Genomic DNA, 20,024 nt, shown 5'->3' with positions numbered 1-20,024 from the left:
GCCAGCATGTATTTAAGCCATATGGTCACCAAAAAGGAATTTTCAACATAGCCTGTAAACCAGCCAGATTACTTGAGGTTGGGTTGATAATGTATCTAGGTATACTATCTCTAGGTAAATATCTATAGTACAGTATATAGATAGTATATATCCTAGTCCTCATGAGCAGGTGTGTATACTGTACTGAACATGTAACAGTAGGTCTGTTTCTCAGTAGAGTTTGACAAGGAAACCTGCATCACAGGTTCTCCTTTATATCCGATGTCTGAGCAGATATTCAAGCAATGCAGTATTTCTAGGTTGAAGTGGAAATGACTGACAAAAACAATGATTTTAGTGACCCTCTTGGAAAAGTGACCTTCAGGAGTCATGTGAGAGGTTGTGTTGAGCCTTCAGGGTTCCCTTCATCTAGGCCAAGAACTTTGGCATTAATTCTCCTTATCTTGTTATGGCCTTTATATTCTATTCCAACTCCTCCATAGTCAGTCTTCCCAAAATTGTTCTGCCAAAAGTGGCTTAACTGATTGCTTGCAGAGAAAGAAATAAGTAATACAAACAGTGCAAGTATCTTACAATGAGGTCCATTTTCTTACTCCTGAACTGTGTCATAATGATCCTAGAGTTTGTTTCTTAAAACCAGAGTTTAGGCTACCTCTTCTTTCTTGGGTTCTAAGAAGGAAATATGCACAACAATGTTTTTAGAAACATTGTTGTATGCCTAGCCACTTTTTCAAAAAAGAAACATTTCAAATAGTTGAAATCTTTATGTCTGTGTCCCTGTGTTCTGTTCCCTTGGGGCTCCAGCCTTCTGTGGCTTCCAAGTGACCAATTAACTGTTAACTTTATTTGTAAATTACAAAAATCCTTTTTTCCAAACAAGCATTTCTTGCCACTAAAGCGTCTTTCAAAAGATTAAACAACTGCCTTGGTTGTCCATCCTGGATCAGTGATGCCTCCACAAGGATTCCAGGTCTGATTGTAGTGGCAAGTCCTAATTATTAAGCAGTTTTTTATGGTAATGGGTGTATCTGTCAGGAATTATGTTTACCTACAGGAAACGGAAGGCAATCACAGTAACTTAACCAAATAAAAATTTGATTTTTCCTAGATAATAAGATCATCTAAAGGCAAGTGGCTCAGCTTCAGAGAACCATTACAATGGCTTCTAGTTTCTTATTCTGCTGTCCTACTATGTAGCTTTCATTCAAAAGGAGTACAGGGAGAGAGTGAAAACGTGTTGCATCTGTCCCTCCTTAGTAGGAAAAAATTGATTTTCCTTGAGCTCTTGGCTAGTAGACTTATACTTTCAATTCCTTGTCCAGAACTAGGTCACAGCCACCTTTAATTGCCACAGATTTTAGCTAAGATTTTTAAGTGTAAGAGCGGGGATAATAAGAAAGAGAAAATGAGCACTCTCATCCAGTAGGACAATTCCAAAGAACCCACTATGGCTGAGGCTGGGCCAGAAGCTAAAACTAGCAGGTAAGAAGTCAATGAAATGGGCATCCTGATCTGTTGCATCTTAATGCTAACTGCTGGCTCCCTGAGGCAAGTCTTTTTTTTTGTTTTTTGTTTTTATTTTATTTTATTATTTTTTTTTTGTTTAAAAAGTTTGTTTTATTCCAAATGAATTCTTCATCCATTTATCACATTTTTTTTACATTTTATTATTATTGCTATCATTTTATGATACAGCTCCATATTCCCTTATCCCCTCCCCAATTCCCCCCCACACCTAGTTCCTCTATATCATTACTCTTTTTGAACTAGATACTTTGTTGCTCTAACCAAATTGGGGTTTACTTGGCAAGGAAGAAACTCAGTAGTTAGGCAGCCTGCTGGGGTCAGTGCAGTGAGTGTGGATGACACAAAGGTGTGAAGAGATCAGCTCTCCTGTTTGGCAAAACGCAGAGGCGTTTCCAGGTGTTTGACAAGGCCCAGCAGATGTCTCTCCGACCATCTTGACACAGTCTAACCCCATTTTGCATGGACACTCAACCACCCCACTAAGAATTAAGTAATAATAGATTTAGGTGTGTTGTCTGCCCCTGTGAAATGACTTTTGCAACTGATATGAACTTGGGAGTTAATGTTGCTGATAATGTCTTGGTGAGTGGGCCTTTAACTGCCAACAGTAGTATAACTAAGCCCATGCCATTTCTGGACATCTTATTGTGTGCCTACCCATTGCCCTGGAATCGGGCCCAGACATGTAGGATGCCTTCTGGGAAATGGCTTGATAAACATCTTACAGACTAATGGAAGTGATGGGAGTATGAGTTTCTACTGCTATGGCAAAAAGATATTACTGTGACCCTAAAGGATTAGCCTGTCCTTGCAACTCTTTGGAGCATAGAAAATGAAGCTTTTTAAGCCATTTTTTATAATTTTTTGACTAGAGGAATTGTAGAGGAATGTGTTACTGATTAGCAAGTAATTGCATGTGCCTTGGCTTTGGAGTTCTGGCTGTCGCTCCTTGGCTACTACTGAAGAATGAACAATGGCTTGCGTTGAAGAATATGAATACAGTATTTTACAGAATTATCTTTTGGGGCACCTGCTTAGACATAAAGTACAAGCAGAATGACCAAATGTCTGTGCATTCCTCCTTAGTCATGAAGTAAAGATAGAACAATTAAATGTATGTGCAGAAGCTTGTGGTGTGGCTGGGTAAATAAAGAGGACAGCTTCTTGAGCTGCTACAAGAGGGCACCAAACAGTGCCTACTTACATTAGCATCTTCATTGTAGTTTTGTTATAAAATAGAGGTGTTTGCTTGTGCTGTGTTTCTCGAACATAATATACAAAAGCAAGGATTATGTCTTTCCATTCTTAGGAGGAGCAAAAGCTGTTTTTTGATCTTTTGAACCAAGGAGTCTTTGGTTTATGTTCTAAATATAAATGATGTTAAAGGACCATCCCTCTCAAAGTTCTTCAGCTTGTGAATGTTGTGAAACTAGTGTTTCAGGACAACCACAGACAGAAATCCATGTGGTGCCTCACTTTGGCCTACATTCTGTTTCTTCCATGCTCAACAGTTCCTTCCTCTCAGCACTATTCTTTTGGGTCTTCTCCATATTTCCTTTTGGTAGCTCTTACTGACTCCATCTCCTGTATTCCAGCTCACAAGTGAACCTTTCATTGTTTATGCTATGCAGTGTTTCAGAGACATAAAAATGTACATATGATTTGAAGAGCTAATTAGCACCAGACATTTTTACTGGACCGATAAAGCTTCCCTTTACATGTTTTCTAGTTTTGTTTTCATTTTCTGCTCTATCTCTGTGGGGTCCAAACTGGAATGATGGTGAGTAAGTTCTAAATTATCCTTTCAGCCTCCATATGGTGGGGCTGAGCCTGGAGGAGTCAGAACAGCCCTGCCACTAGCCTAGAGGGTCCACAGATCTCCCCTTTCCCCCTGTGTGATGGACAGGTGCCACCATTTTCCATGTACCATGAAGTTAAGGGAGCTTGGGAAGCTCTGCTTTCAGAGTTGTACTTTAGGTCCTGATTGTTTATCTTTCTTCCACATAACAGCTTAAATAAACACTTTCTCTTTTCTTTTCTCTTCTCTTTTCTTCTTTTCCTTTCTTTTCTTTCTTTTATTTCCTTTTCTTTCTTTTCTTGCCTAATCTGATTGTCTTCTGCCTTGAGCCTTTTCTAAAAGACTGCCTTAGGTCAGGTGATGACTTGTTTGCTGTCTCCTGAAAAGCTATGCTGTATGTTAGGTTAACTTGCACACTTTAGTGTCCTATTGTTGATCCCAACTTGAGTTCTGTTCTGTTCTCCCAGTCTTGCTCTCCCTTTCCCCTTCTTATAAAGGATTTGTAGATGAAACCTCATCTCAACCTTGTTCTTACAACTCAGCTTATTGCTGAAGTTGTTGTACTTGTAGCCTTTGTTCTTTGTCATATTGTCTATAGGCAACATTGAGCAACCTGGCCAAGGCAAAGGATGCCATCTTAAACGCAAGTGTACAAATTCAGCATGATAATCTATGGGGAGAGAGTCAATAAGAAGATTGCTTATTAATATTTTTCTCTTTATCTTTTTCCTCCTAATTTTAGAACTTATGTTGGTCTTTGAACTAAGACAAAACAGGTGACAGTTAAGCTAAATTTTTTCTTTGATTTTTCCAGATGAGAATTCTCCAGCCAACTTCTGGGATTCTAAAAACAGGGGTGTGACGGGAACACAAAAAGGGCAAATTGTATGGAGAATTGAGCCTGGGCCCTATTTTATGGAACGTAAGTAACTGAGTGTGAAATATAAACATGATATTGAACAAAAAATGAAACATTTTCTGCATGTATTTTTAAAGCTTTTGTTTCTGTGATATGATACCTTACAGACCCATCCAAAGTAAAAAATGTAGCAGTTTTAGAAAATGCTCATTGGAGGATGATCATCGATTGTGAAAAACTGTGTGTATGTACACATAAAAATTTATGCAAGTGTATACACATATATGTATATGTGAATAAGTACAATACGTATTTATACTTTGTATAGTATATAAACTTTTATGGTTATTTCTAGTACTTTACAAATTTGTATATTCCTCTGTACCTGTATGTATTTTTTTTCATAAGTTTTTGTTAATTTATTTGAGAGAGACAGACTTTCCATCTGCTGATTCACTCTGCAAACCATAATGGCTGGAGATGAGCCAGGTTAATCCCAGGAGCTGGGAACTCAGTGGAACTATCCTGAGGAATGGCAGGGACCCAATTGCTTGAGCTTCCCAGGGTGCATTAGAAGGCAGCTGGAATCAAGAGCTAAGTCAAGACTTGATCTCAGACCATCTAATATGGGATGTGGGAATCTTAATTCTAGGCCAAATGCTCAGCCAAATATATATGAGATGTGTTTAATTTCAGGAAGCAGATGCAATAATTCAATACTATGTAAATTTAAAAATGATATTTACCTTCAGAACACTTCCCTATTACCTTTGCCAGCACCAAAATAATTTTACAGTTGGATCTTGTTTTTTAAAAATGTTGTTTAGATAGTCTGATACACACTGCCATAGCAGTCAGCTTACTAGGACTAAATAGAAAAGTGAATGAATAAATTATCTCCCAGTTGGTCCAGGTTAATTTGTACATTTATAGAATTTATTTCTCTTTAATGTGGAAAAAATGGACCCACATTTTTATGAGTTGTTGAACTCTGTGAAAGAACTTAAATTTCTTGTTTTACAAGAGTGTGTATGTGGAAGCCAGTACTTATAGATGGTATGTACGTATTAAATCTTACAATACATAGCTCAGTTTTATTAAATGAAAACCAGTTGTAAGAATAGCTATACTGGGGCTGGCATGGCCGCTCAACATACTGATCCTCAGCCTGCCAGTGCTTGCTTCCCATGTGGGCACTTGTCCGTGTTCTGGCTATTCTACTTCCCATGAAACTCCCTGCTTGTGGCCTGGGAAAGCAGTGGTGGATGGCCCAAAGCTATGGGACTCTTCACTTGCATGGGAAATTTGAAAGAAGATCGTGATTCCTGGCTTTGGAATGATTCTGGATGCTGTGGCCATTTGGGAAGTAAGCCAGTAGATGGAAGATCTCTGTCTTTCCTTCTCTACATAAATCTGCCTTTCAAATAAATAAATAAATCTTTAAAGAAAGAGTATCTTCTCTAAAACATCTGAAATTTCTGCAATATAAAAAGATATATAACAAATTGACATAATTACTCTGATTTCCCACTAAAGATGCCAGGTCATTTCTTCTATTGTCCTTAATTAGTGTTCCAGAGCTTTCTTTAATTCAGCTTCTCCCCTCAAGAAATGTCTTGCTTTCCTAGTCAAAGTTTTCTGGCTAGATTTTCTCTTCAGTTCTTAAATGAAACATAGCTTTTGAGGAAACACTTATGATACAACAGGAAGTAGACAAGGTCCTGGATTGCAGTGGGTACAGACACACCTGGTATAGGGGCAGCTAACAGCACAGCAGGTAAGGGAGACTTGGAAGAAAATGTGCCGGCATGTAGACCAAGGCTGTTTCTCACATGATGGGTGATTCCTTGGTCTTACCTCGTTCTAATTTATTTTCCAACATTGTCTTGGGTGGTATTACCATCTAAGTGGTGAGGGAAGTACTTGGTAAAAGGGGCAATGGGATGGGGAATTGCTGGTTTTACTTTCAGCGACATTCCTCCCTTGATAGGAATCCAGGGTTTAAGAGGCTGATCTGAGAAACATCGCCAACTAAACTTCAGCGGAAAAGGGTAAAATGATCTTCCCGCTCGCTCCTAAGTGCTGAAGGCTGCTGGTAATGACTGTGTGTTGATGAAGGATGCGGATTTCTATTATGGGCTGTGTGAACACCTGGGGAAAAGTCAGTATCACATGCTGCTGTAATTTAGAGCATTATGTAAAGGAAAGAAACATTTACAGAGTCTCATTTGCTGTGATTGATTTTCTTTCTCCTCCAAATAGCGTTAAGAGATTTGTAATGGCCTGGCTGATTAGGCTATAGTAAATATGTCTGCCTTGATAAACATTTTCTCTATAGCTCCTTCTAATATTTAAAATAAATGGGCTTGACATTGAATCTAGGAACGGGAATGAAGAAAAAGCAGTTTTTACTGTGGTTTAGTGCTCTTATTTAATTCTTCACCCCCAAAATCAGGAACATTGTGTAACAAAATGGTAACATTAGACACATTCAAGAGTATATTTTATTTTGACTGAGAAAAGCAGTATAAGTTAAAGTTCAGGATGGTGAATAGAAATTTCAAAAATATTCTACTTAGGAGTAAGCCTGTCCTTATCACTCAGAATTAGGTCTGCCCAACACACATTGCCATGTCTACAATGTTGAGAATAATGAGGGGGTAGGGAAAGGTAGTTATAATAGTGCTTGAATTCTGTGAATTTTAAGTCAAAAAGACTGTTGTAGCAATCTGAAAGAACACATCATAGTGTCACTAGAGCTGTTGCCATGGGGGAAAAAACAGGTGGGAGAGTTAGTTTGTAAAATTCTGGATATTTTCAGCCTCTGATCTTGAAAACATATGATCAGTAAGAACATTTGTTTTCCGTTCCAGGAAGACAATGTGTTTAACTTCAGCTCAGCAGAAGTCCATACAAAGTGAAAATCTCTGATAATGGATCTAATTCCTCAGCAAACCTAGATTTGCAAACTGTCTAGGCCCTCTTGCTCTTTTTCTCTTTCTCCTTCTTTTTCTTCCTTTGGCAGAGAGAAACTAAAAGAAGGAGAGATACAGGAAACTGGCATCTCATCTATTGTTGTACTCCACAAATGCTCGTAACAGCCAGAGCTGGGTCAGGCTTCACCCAGGACTCAATCCAGGTCTCCCATAGGGGTGGCAGAGACCCCAACTGCCTGAACTGTGCCCACTGCCTCCCAGGGTATGCATTACACAGATTCTAACAATATCCCCATAGTCTTCTTCTGACTATAAGAGACCTTTGATTTCTCTGGATATATCTCAGAGGAGGTGCTGCTGGTCTACCTTATATTATTACTAGTCATACCTGAGTAGCTTTGAAGGAAACAGATTGGCTTAATTTGGGATAGATAACCTTTGCAGACATTAGAGAAGAGAATCGGCTTCATTCTTGTATGCTAGGCATAAAACTGTCAAATATTTCTCAGACCTGGTTGTTTGTTCATAGTGCCTGAATGAGTCATCATGCTGCATGCATTCTTGAGTTTTGAAATTTAAGAGGTTTCAAAAGTTGTTCTGGCATTTGAGGATGTCTATTCTACATAGTCTTTCCTAGCCTGGAGTCATTGATTAATGCTTCATCCATACCTGCTTTTTAAAGATTTATGCATTTTTATTGGAAAGACAGATATACAGCGAGAAGGAGAGAGAGAGAGAGAGCAAGATCTTCTGTCTGCTGATTCACTGCCCAAGTGGCCGCAACAGGTGGAGCCGAGCTAATCTTAAGCCAGCAGCCAGGAGCTTCTTCCTGGTCTCCCACACGGGGGGGCCATCCTCAACTGTTTTCCAAGGCCACAAGCAGGGAGCTGAATGGAAAGTGGGTCTCCAGGATTAGAATCAGAGCTCATATGGAATCCCAGTGTGTGCAAGCTGAGGACTTTAGCCACTAGGCTACTGTGCTGGGCCCCATACCTGCTTTTTTTTAATCTTTCCTTCTTTCCTTCCTCCCTTTCATACATGTCCCAAACCATGAGGAAGTATTTGAGGGACAACTTTGTACCAGTTCCTATTCTAGGTAATCAATAATCCTGGATCAGTGAGCTTAGAAGTAGTGACTCCCATTCTGTGTTGCTGTGTAGTGAGTTCCTTGGTGATCACGAAGGATACTAACACTGACACTTGTATGAATTATGCCATCCTCACACATTTTGATGTTAGTCCTGTGGAGTAAACACAGGATTCAGAAGCAAAGATGCAGTTAGCATGGAAAATGAGAGGTTCACCTCAGGACCTCAGGATAGCGCTTCCCAAATAGATACCTTATGAGATCATTTTTATTGGGAGAGCGGGAGTGAGCTTCATCTCATTGTTCCTGGCATGCTTCTAGTCTAATCTTCACTATTCCTGAGCTCCTTCCCGCTGACATCAGGAAGGTTGTTTTTCCCTTGAATGGATTTGGTCTTTTCATTGTGTGACATCACACTATTACTATTATGTTTCAGTTTATTTTGTTTCTAACCATATTAAACTTCTGTCAGAGCAGCGCTGACTTTGTCAATCTTTGATTTTTCTAATTGTTTTTCTGAGTTTTTGCAGAGAAAGACTTGATCATTTTAGATTCCTCTTGGCCCTTGTTAAAGAGAGAATGACTTGCAAAGTTCCTCAAAACCATGTGAATTAAAATGTTTACTCTTTTTTAATGTGTTGCTTCTGTATAAGAATCATAATATTAGGAGTTTTATAAAGAACAGAGTAAGCATTTAAAGGATGTTCCAGAATAAGTTCCAATTAGCTTATTTTTAAAAATCCATGTTAGTGAAATAGAAATAATGAAAGATGGGTATTTGCATTCCTCCCATCTTTATGGTTCAAAATATTCGACTTGTAGGAACTTGGGGAAAATCCAGACTTTCTAAATAGGAGCAAGCTGTTAGCTACTGTCCAAGTGAATCTTGTATCTATTTAAGGTGGTGGACATGATCCCAGTCTTTGAGGCAAACCCTTCTTTGTGGAGAATGGCCTTAAAATCTTTACTCAGAGAAGGTTTGAAATGCAATGTTTATAAATTACAAGAGTCCCTGAGAGCCCATGTAACTGTTGAGATTGCTTTTATCAGTAAATTTGGATAGGTAACATATGGAAATAGAATAATGTCTAAAATACACAAATTTCACATTCTGTTCTTCCCAACTTTGTGTCCTGTCCCTGGTTTTCCCACCCTGAAGGTGACGACTGTTACCAACTTTGTATTATCTGTCTGGAAATATTTTATTCATATGCAAATTTAAAATACATTATTTTAACTTTTATTTATTATTTTGGGGATAGCTTTTAAAAACATTTGTTTATGTTTTTGAAGTCAGACTTACAGAAAGAGGAGAGACAGAGAAAGGTTTTCCATCTGCTGGTTCACTTCCCACATGGCTATAATGTTCAAAGCTGCGCCAGGCTGAAATCAGGAGCCAGGAACTTCATTCGGGTCTCTCACTTTGGTGGCAGGAGCCCAAGCATTTGGGCTGTCTTCTGTTTTTTCCAGGCTATTAGCAGGGAGCAGATCAGAGGTGGGGCAGCTGGACTCCAGTTGGCACCTGTTTGGGATGCTGTATTAGAGACCTTACACAGTAGGTCACAATGCTGGCCCACAATAGCATATTTTTTTAAAACTTACATTGTGGTCAAAAGTTTAATGTTCCACTAGAAAATGAGATCAATATGGTACAGGAGTTAAGCTGCCACCTGCAATGATAACATCCTTTATGAGCATGGATTCGAATCCTAGCTGCTCTGCTTCTGATCCAGCTCCCTCCGTTAGTGTTTCTAGGAAAGCAACAAAAGATAGCTCAAATAGTTGGGGCCCCTGCCACCCCCACAAATGACCATGAAAGAGTCCTAGGCTCCCAGCTTTGACTTGGCTTAGTCCCAACTATTGCAGCCATGTGGGAAATGAGTCAATAGATGGAAGATTCCCTCTGTCTCTTGCTGTTACTCTTGCTTTGCCTTTTGAATAAATACATTCATCAATCAAGCAATAAAGAAATACATCTTTTGAGAGAAATAGTTCAACAAATTTTTGTGGAAAGATTATAGTTCAGCAAAAATATAGGCAGGGGCTGTAAGCAATAATCAAACACAAAATGTGCAACTTTACTCATATACTGCCATTTTTAAAATAGTCACAGGAGCACTGAGCGGTCCGCAGAAACAGAAGAACAATAAACTTCCTTCGGGACTAGAGAGAGGCGCTTTCTCTGGTCTTTGCCTGGTTCCAACTTTGGTTCCCCACCCTCTCTTGCAGTGACCATCAGGATCGCTCTGGAAACCCCTCAAAACAAACAAACAAACAAACAAACAAACAAATCTAGAATAGATAGACAGAGAACAACAAGGAAAGCTTAGAATTAGGAAACGGTCAGCGGGGATGCACTTATACCTCACTAGGTGGGACACCAAGATTAGTTACTCCTCATTGGGGTATTGAAAATTTCTCTGTACACCCCTCCTAAAACTGTTCACCTAAACTGTTGACATATGTCTTGTTAGAGTTACAGAGTTAGACAACCCGAAAAACAGCCAGGTTCAGCAAAATCATGCTTCAACGCTGTAAACTGCTAAATACTAAAATTAAAATAGACATTAGACAGCTGAATAGTAATCTATAGCCATATTAAGGTGTATAGCACCCGGTTGTATATAAACTAATAATTGAAATGTCAATTAGAAGTCACAGGATGTGGTTCAGAACTTGCATTCTTTTTTTTTTTCCTCTTTTAACATATTGGTTACTAAATACCATGTCAACTAATTCCATAACGTTATAAATTGTTACTGATGTAAAAAAAATAAAATAAAATCATTACAGATCATTGAAACTATTTTGACAAAGATTTGAAACAAAGTTTGACAAAACACTACACATGTAGCAAAACTGACACACAGGCATTTTTTTTGTTGTTCTTTTAAACAGTTAGTAGAATGGTTGTTTTATAGTGCAATGTCAGAATCACAGATATAGAAATCCCTTTTCCCAAGAAAAGATTAAAGTTCCTAAACACTTTTCAGAGTCCCTTCTACTTCCCCAGCCTCCCCTGCAGTGAGTCCAGAATGACAGCTCAGGGACACTCCCCTCCCTCTGTGATAGAGGTGGAGTTTGCAGGCTGTTGCCCTGGGGAATGTTGCCATTTGTTTTAATGAGAGGTAGTAAGTTAAAATTCTTGAAAATGAAAGTGGTACCTCTTCTAACCAGTTGAGGGTACCAAATCTCTATTTTGGTGATTTTATAATCAAAGGTGTCCTTAAATTACTGAAAGGACCAAAATATACCTTCGTGATTCATGATCAACCTCAAACATTCTGCAACGCCATGAGGAAATTCAACTTGGGCCTTGCTCTCTGCCTCAGTTATCAGGCACATGTTTGCTTCTGTTTGCCCTTGTGGTTATTTCTTAGGCTTAGGTTTTTAAAAACTTTCCTCCTAGATCACACATTGCAGTTAAAACAGAGGCATAGGCTCCTGGGTGCCTGATTCACTCTTCCATCCATTTTGTAACCTTCTCAGTTGCCTTTTCCCATCACAAAGCTGTTTAAGTATGTTAACTGGAATGCTGCTCTCTCCCACTCTCAGAGAGGGGATATTGTTTTATTAAATCAGATTTCAAAATGTTCAGTGACCTGTTCAAGCACTGAATACAGCAGTCTCCCCATTCTCCAGGGTCAGGGGAAGAAGTGTTAGAAGGTCTCCAGTGGATATCTGAACCATAGATACTCTCAAGCCTTGTATATACTAGGTGTTTTCCTATGGACTCTGCAGCATTGCCATATTGTGCTAGTTATTCTGCCTTCCCATGATCTATGTCCTGAAAGCTCCTTCATATCACTACTGTTGCATTTTGGGGTCACTGTTAAGTAAAACAAGGATTACTTGAACACAGGCACTGCATTGTCATTACAGTAAACCTGACAACTGAAATGGCTATCAGTAACTGCAGGATGGGTAGTGTATACAGCATGGACACATTGGATTCATATCTCAGGCAGGGAGGAGCAGGACACTGTGAGGTTTCATCATGCTACTCAGTCATCAAAATTCATGACTTGTTTATTCCTAGGGTTTTCCACTTAATTTTTTTGAGTCATAGTTTACTGGAACTTCAAAGAAGTTAAACAACAGGTGAGGGGGAATGGGTGTCATGTTTAAATGTGAAATCTGCCTCTCAACATGGAACATAGCTGTATTTTAAAGGGCAGCTATCACCAGTGTTCTGCTGAAGATGCTGGCTAGTTTCTCTCTGGGTTCTGTCCAGGACTGTGGTTTTTATTCATTTATTTTTGTCTGGTGCCCAGGCTGTTTGTGCATAGCTTTGTAATGGTGTCTCTGTTAGTCCTCTCAGCTTTGTACTTTTGCAGCACAGCTTTGCAGAGTTTCTGGTGACCATGCCCACAAATTCTACATTTGTATAACTCAGAGTGAATCTGCCTTATAGTTTCCTGGGTTCTAAGTTGTCACATGACTGAATAATTTTTGTTACCACAAGAAATAAAGTAACACCCAAAGGATGACATCGGCTGGGCTTGTCATCAACATCCTCCAAACCAAAATATAATTAAACTTTTTGGGTTTCAGAGTCTATTGCCTAGGTGACCACTGATAATTTAGAAAAGAACATATGGATGAAATCCTAGCTTGAGAAGGAGTTATTAGAAGTCAATATACACTTCTCTTTATTGGAAAGCGGCCTGCCCACTCACTGACCACTGATTCACCTCTCAACTGCTGCTCCAAGCAAATCCATGAACTGCTGATGGCCCAGCAGTTAGAGTGTGGTTCTTATGAGCTGCTGGCTACAGATTTCAGGCCTCATGCACATCCCTGAGGTTTGTTTTGCTTTGGAAGTCCAGGTATATACTGACTTAGGCTTATGCATGTAGAACGCATACTGTATATTGGTCATGAAAGAAAGCAAGTGGAATAGTAACATTTGTTCAGTCTATCCAACTGCTCCTATTTCAGAAATAATCCAAAGCTGTGTTAGTAGAGGAAAGCCATTTACAGAAATTTTTTTAGGTAGGCAAAGAAGTATAAAATTGGAAGTTCTAAGCAAGTCATCTTGCTCCTCAAATCCAGAAAGCTCATTGCTGCTTCTGTTTCTGACACTACTTACTCCTTTACCCTCACTTCTCTTCTCTCAGACCTGTTTCTTCTCCACATCTTTTATTGACGTTACCATGTTCTCCCTAATTTCCTCCATGTGGTCTCTTAGCTCATTTTTCTTTTCAGCGTTTGTCTTTTGTCATGTCCCTGAGTGTCTTCTGAGCTGCTGCACTATAAAAGAGCTACTAAACCAGAAAACTATCCCTGATTCTGTCACACAGTCTGTCTGATACAATATTGTGCATGTGTTGTGGCAGATATAGAGTAAAACTCTTTTGGTTGATTACATTGACTAAATTGTGGATTATTGGGTAGTGATTAATTATCCAAAAGAACAGCTCAGAATTTCATTTCATGTTGAAACTTTACAATTTAGTGTTTTGTCATTGATAGGAATAATGTAATGGTATCAATTTCTGGGAGAGGATTCTTCTTATAGAACTTTCTCTCAAGATAAACAAACCAAATATGCTACAAGAGATCAGGGAATTCAGCGGATTTATTAACTTCCTTTGGGAAATACATCCAGCAGTCTCACTTCAATGGTCCAGATGACTCATGTGACACAGGAACTCCCTGCTATGGCTGAGAACTGTCCCCTCCCCAGGGCCTGCCCATCAGCGCATTGTCTGTGTTGTACAATTGCTTGGGAAAACGCACCTCACAGTGACACTGCGGTTGACTCATACTCTCTGAATGCAGGGGAATGCCCTTGACTGTGAGTTTGCTCTTTGAAATTTTAGTTACTTTCCATAGACTGTAACTGACATTTGGGTTATTTTTTATCAAGTTCAGCTTACCAGAACAAAATTAGTAAGATTTAAGGCATTGCATATAATACCAGTTGCTCCTAAATTTGACCTCTTGTCTGGTGGTATAGTTAAATCTCTTTTAAAAATCAAAATAATGCAGAATCTTAGAGAGTTGGCTACACTATACCTCCATGCGTTGCTCGTCTTCCCTCTATTTCCATTGACAGCTTCAGTTTGTGTGAGACATGTAGGATGACAGCTCTGGAATCCGAAAGAACGGGATTGAGTCCCTACTGTCATTTCTTCTTTATTTGACTTTATGTGTAATACAGAAGAAGGAACTTCGGCCTTCTAAGTTTGTTGTGAGGGTTGCACAACATAAATATGCATCTTAACACTGGTACATTATGGAGCACCTCTAGTATTTCTTCGTCTTATCTCTCTACCGTTTCTATTTTGGCATGTTGTTTTGTGCGCCATGTTTCGATATGCTTGAGATGTTGTTGAAGAGTTTCCAAGACATGTCTAAAATCAAATAGGAATTGATATCCATTGCCTGTGACTGGAAAAGAAGGGATCCCTCAGAATCAAGCGTGGGATTGGCTGAGACATGAAGTGGCGCTTTTCCTTAGCTGATTCTTAAATAACTTGTTTTGGTGTTTAAATGACTGTTTTATTTTTTCCCTTGCTTTGCAGCGGAGATAAAAATCTGTTTCAAATACTACCACGGCATAAGTGGCGCCCTGCGGGCCACAACCCCCTGCATCACGGTGAAGAATCCAGCTGTGATGGTGAGTGCCCTCTGTGCCAGCTGCTGCATGAGCTCCAGGCTTCTGTTTTTAGCCTGGGCAGCCCTGACAGGATTATCAGGAACAATGAAAAAGGAAACGTATAACAGTGTGGGCACTGTTTTAGGAAAGGAAATAACTCACAAGGCTGACATACCTGAATCTGTTCAAAAATCAACAGAAAAATATGCTTGCATTCATAGAAGTTCTCTGTATAACCATCTCTTCAGGAAACCGACTCTTGAACTGAATGCCTTATCATGGAAGGTTTGAAGCTTAGCCTGGATGATTGTTAGGTAGTAATCAATGGCATGATTTAATTTAATTTATATGAGTTCAGGGAGTAAAATGGGGAAAATAAACTATTTAAGTGGTGGGGGATTCTGTGTACCAGTCAATTCAAAGAGTTTTTGTCCCAAAGAGAATGTGAGATAGGAATCACTGGATCCCTCTTAATAACAAATTGGTGTTGAGCCACTTAAGATAGTGAATGTATTCTGCTCCATTAATCTTCCTCTCTATCTTTGTGCCAGTACCAGGCACTTTTGATAACCACTGCCCTATAGTATGTCCAGAGGTCCGGAACTGTGATTCCCCCTGCTAACTTCCTGTTCTTCAGGATGGTTCTAGCTATCCGTGGTTTTTTTGTGTTTCCAGATGAACCTTTGAATCATTGTTTCCAGTTCGATCCAGCAATAGCACTCCTAGGAATATATCCAGAACACTTGTTTTATGAGAAACCAACATGTACTCCTATGTTCATAGCAGCACAATCAGTAATTGCAAAAACATGGGAGCAGCCAAAATGCCCATCAGCAGAAGATTGGATAAGAAAGCTATGGTTTATCTACTCCATGGAATACTACTCAGCTATTAAAAAAAACAAAATGCAGTTCTTTGTGGCCAAATGGGCCAAACTGGAAACCATAATGCTAAGGGAAATGAGCCAATCCCAAAAGGTTAAATACCACATGTTTGCCTTAATTTAAGATGATATGATGTTATGTATAACATGTTATGTTATGGATGTTATATGTTGTGTATAAACTAAAATTGAAATGTAAGTGAGGTGGTCACAGAAAGTGGTTAAGAACTCGCATTTATTCTTAACATATTGGCTACTCATTACTATGTCAACTAATTCCATAATGATGTAAATTTTTGCTGATGGTATGTTGGAGCTTTTAATTGATTGGGATGATACTCTGCTGGCTCTGCCTTCATACCAGAGAGGGTATACCTAAGAAGCCGTTGAACTTGACTGGACAATAAGGTGCTGGACTCTATGTTGTGTATGCTTGCAATGGGGGAATCTCAACTGAACTTGAGCTGTGGTTATGCAACAAGGTGGAGGAATCCACCATGGTGGGAGGGTTTGGGAGAATCCAAGTACCTATGAAACTGTGTCACATAATACAATGTAATTAATGAATAAAAAAAATAAATAAATTTTTAAAAAATTTTGAAAAAAAAAAGATAGTGAATGTAATAATGTAAGCCATCTTCTGACCTTCATTGAAAAAACAAATACCTAAATCTGTTTGGGAGGAAACCGATTTGCTTACAGCAGCGCTGAGAGATGGATCCGTGATTAGCAAGTGTGCAGATTATTTTCTGATAAAGAGAAGTGCATTTGGCAAGACATCTTCCTCTAACTCCTTCTCAAGCTAGGATTTCATCTATATATTCTTTTCTCAATATTAGTAGTCAGCTGGATAACAGACACTGAAACCAAAAAAAAGTATAATTATAGTTTTTTTGGGGAGGATATCCTAATAATGGAATGGACCTTGCTTTGGTTAATTTTTTTTTAAAGATTAATTTATCTGAGGAATGCAAAAAGAGGGAAAGACAAAGAGATTGCTTTTCCACTTCCCAGATGCCTGAAGAACAGGGGCTTTGAGCAGGCTGAAGCCAGGAGCCAGGAAATCCATTCAGATTTCCCTTGTGGGTGGCACTGGTCTCATGGTATTGATTTTGCATTGAGATCACTGTCAAAGTCTGTGGATAGTTTGGAGATAATTAATTTGCTTCACACAGGTTTTAGAGCACCATAAAGGCTTCATCAATATGGTAGTTGCTGTCAAATACACTATTTTGGTTCAGTGGCCAATGTACTCATTAGTTAATAGATTTCTGGCTGAATTTGAAACCATTGGGTCTGTCTCCAAAATTGAAAGGACACCTTATTGTTGCGATCAGCACTGTGTTTCCGTAGCAGCACAGTGGCCACATGGAAACATGACATGTCTAGTTATTGTAACTAATGAGCAGTATTGATATTCACAAAGCCACTTAGTATAATTGCCACTTGTCCAAATCAAAGAATAGATCTGGAAGAAGTAGCTGAGAAAATCCATGGGGAAGGAAATGAGCTGCCCTGCTAATCATATGGTCTGCTTTCTCACATATCCCTTTACAATGAATCAAGATTTAAAACAAAACTAAATTTGTGTCTTCTCTGTCATTTCTATTTTGACGTCATTGCCATTCATCAGATTACACAGAGCTGTGTGTCTCAGCCACTTGGAACAGGAAATCCTTTGGCTGCAGGAGCAGATTAAGGCCACCATCACTCACCACCACACATTGTTTCCATGCTGGATTGACAGTGCTGCTGCTGGGTTTTCCTGGAATCAATCTGTGCAGTGAGTTTATTTAAAAACTCCTGTAAACATTGAGTGCAGCTGTGTTATTTTCATCAGCGTCCCTGCATTTAGTGGTAAAGTTTGGTGTAATGAATGGTAAAATTGGATTCTCAGAGAAGTATTTCCAGAGTTGTCTTATAGGATACTCTCTTTCTGTGAATTTGTTGAGGATTGTTTCAGATTAGTTTTGCCAATCTGAAAATGAAATTACAATTTTCAAAGGAAAACTAAAGGATATTTCTTTTCTTTCTCATCATTGGTTTCTTACAATATTTTACACAGATTTAAATGAAAACAGGTTATGAATCTCAGTCTCAGTTAATTAACTTAGCCAAATTTCCCATAATAGATAGAGATGTTATATTCTTGGGTTGCCATGATTTACTGGGTGTTATGATCTGAAGGAGTTCCTGGTTTTTTGGATGCCTGACTCAGGATGCCCGGCACCAAAAACGATAACAACAACAACAAAACAACAAATGTTGAATATCTGACTCAGTTGTAGTCTACATTAACTTGTTATTCTGCAGTTATGTGTGGTGAAAACAAGACGAGTGAATAATGGCAGTCTCTTGTCTGGTCAGTTACTGCTGCCTCAGCTACAATTAACCTGGGAAGAACAAATCAGAGAAGTATAGTACAATGTCATGAGTCCATGTATTTTTTTGAGAGCCAGCTCTGTGATCATGAAGGATTGGTTCTGTGAAGGGAATTGAATAAACCTGAATGATATTGTTTCAGATGACACGTGAAGTCATCAGAAGCAGTTGTCACACAAAAATACTAAGGTACAGAAATGGCAAAAGAAATTTGTATTTCAAAATTTGAATGCAATTGCTCTTGTAATTTCTCAAGTTTGCATGGATTAGTGACTTCTGGTGGTATAGTTATTACAGGGGAATGAGAAGTATACCAAAAGAGAAAAAAAGGTGGAGAAAGTGTCAAAGAAAACGTAGAATTGGACAGAAATTAAACCAGTGAAAAGAGATTTTAATCTGAAGGTAATGTGATAGGAAAAGCAACATCAAGCAGGGAGCAGCTCTTCAGCATAGTGGCTAAGAAACATGTGCTGCATATTGAAGTGCCAGGGTTTGGTTCCCAGCAGCCAACTCCAGCTTCACACCAAGGCAGACCCCGAAAGACAGCAATGATGCTTCATGTGGTTCAGTTCCTGTCACTCACAGGGATTAAAGTCCCAGTCTGCAGTCTCTGCCCCGCCCAAGCTGTTGTAGGCATTTGGGGAATGAACCAGCAAATTGAAGCTTTTCTTTTTCTGTCTCTCAATCTCTGTCTCCCTACCTGTGTATCACAAGTAAATTAAAAAAGGAGACCTCAGTAAATAAAATGGAAATTTAAATCTAAACAGTGGTGTTTGGGCTTGGAAACATTGGGTGAAAAATTATAAGGAGAATAGTCAATTCTTACTAAAATGACCTAATAAAATTCTTTCCTAAAGAGGGGCAGAGTTCTCACATGTTAACAGGGGACTTATAAAGAATGAGGAATTTGGCCTAATATTAAGGCTGATCACCTAGTAAGCGCAGAGTTTTCTGTAGCCTGACTTGGGAGGATTTTGCTAAAACCAGACTCTGTAGGATTGGGATGAAAGCCGAGTGATGGATCTAAAAGATCGTAATGAAAGTTAGGCCAAGGACACATTTTTTTTTTGTCAGAATACCGTAATGTGCATTTAGGATTAAAATGGGATGTTTAATTTCCAACTATTCAGAATATTGTCTGCTTCAGTCATGCTTCTTAGAGTATTACAGTTGTACTTTTCAGAGTATCAGAAAGATCTTCCTTGCTAGTGTACCATAAATTGTATATTTATACACATCATGGAAAGAAGGTTGTAAATTTGCTTTGTGGTCTATAAATTACTGGTTTCATGTGAGGTGTAATTTACCTAAAAGCTTTTAGGAAATATTATCAGTAGAGTAGCACTACAATTTCTTATTATTGTTAATTACGATACTATGTGTCAAGAGTCTAAAGCACAAGAGAACCAGGTGTGTAAAGGAAGTGGGATACCCATGTGGAGACTCAGAAATACCTGTGAAAGGGATCTTCTGTAGATGAAGATGAGTCTGATACAAATTAATCTCATGATTTAGTTTATTCTGGATTTACCTAATGAACCTAAAGAAAATTGATACTTCCTTTCTAAGGGAACATTTAATGCAGTGATATAAATACATTTACCATGTACCTGTCTACCATATTTTTATTTGGGATTGATTTATTTTCATAAAGAGTTTTGAAGCTCCTATTTTTTTGTTGCTGTTTTGGATAAAGGTCAAATGTAAGTGTAACCTTTTGTCTTGCCTCCAAGAATCTATATTTTTGTCTCTTTTCTGAGATTTAGAAATGAATAAATACATTCTATAATGCAAGGACACTCTGAAAGTTCAAGGAAAATACAAATAATGAAAAAAAATATGCAGGATTAAAAACAAACTCTAGCTTTTAACCTCATCTTTTCATCAAGTTTGTAAGTTGCCCTGAAACATGGTAGATATAAAAATCATTTTGTCTGCAGACATTGAG

General features: G+C 38.7%; 1 protein-coding gene across 4 annotated transcripts in view; it reads left to right on the top strand.

Annotated features, from left to right (window-relative positions):
* The window catches only part of HECW2 (HECT, C2 and WW domain containing E3 ubiquitin protein ligase 2), a 396,630-nt gene that overhangs the window by 250,970 nt on the left and 125,636 nt on the right, over window positions 1-20,024 (top strand). For all 4 annotated transcript variants that reach the window (XM_004576960.3, XM_058664754.1, XM_058664753.1 and 1 more), the window contains 2 exons: window positions 4,140-4,247; window positions 14,738-14,832. In XM_004576960.3, coding sequence (XP_004577017.2) covers window positions 4,140-4,247; window positions 14,738-14,832 — 203 coding nt within the window. The remainder of the gene's footprint in view (window positions 1-4,139; window positions 4,248-14,737; window positions 14,833-20,024) is intronic.

Source organism: Ochotona princeps, chromosome 5, assembly GCF_030435755.1.
Source record: "Ochotona princeps isolate mOchPri1 chromosome 5, mOchPri1.hap1, whole genome shotgun sequence".
Lineage (NCBI taxonomy): Eukaryota > Metazoa > Chordata > Mammalia > Lagomorpha > Ochotonidae > Ochotona > Ochotona princeps.
The sequence above is the reverse complement of the archived record's forward strand: the minus strand, read 5'-3'. Positions and strand labels throughout refer to the sequence as shown.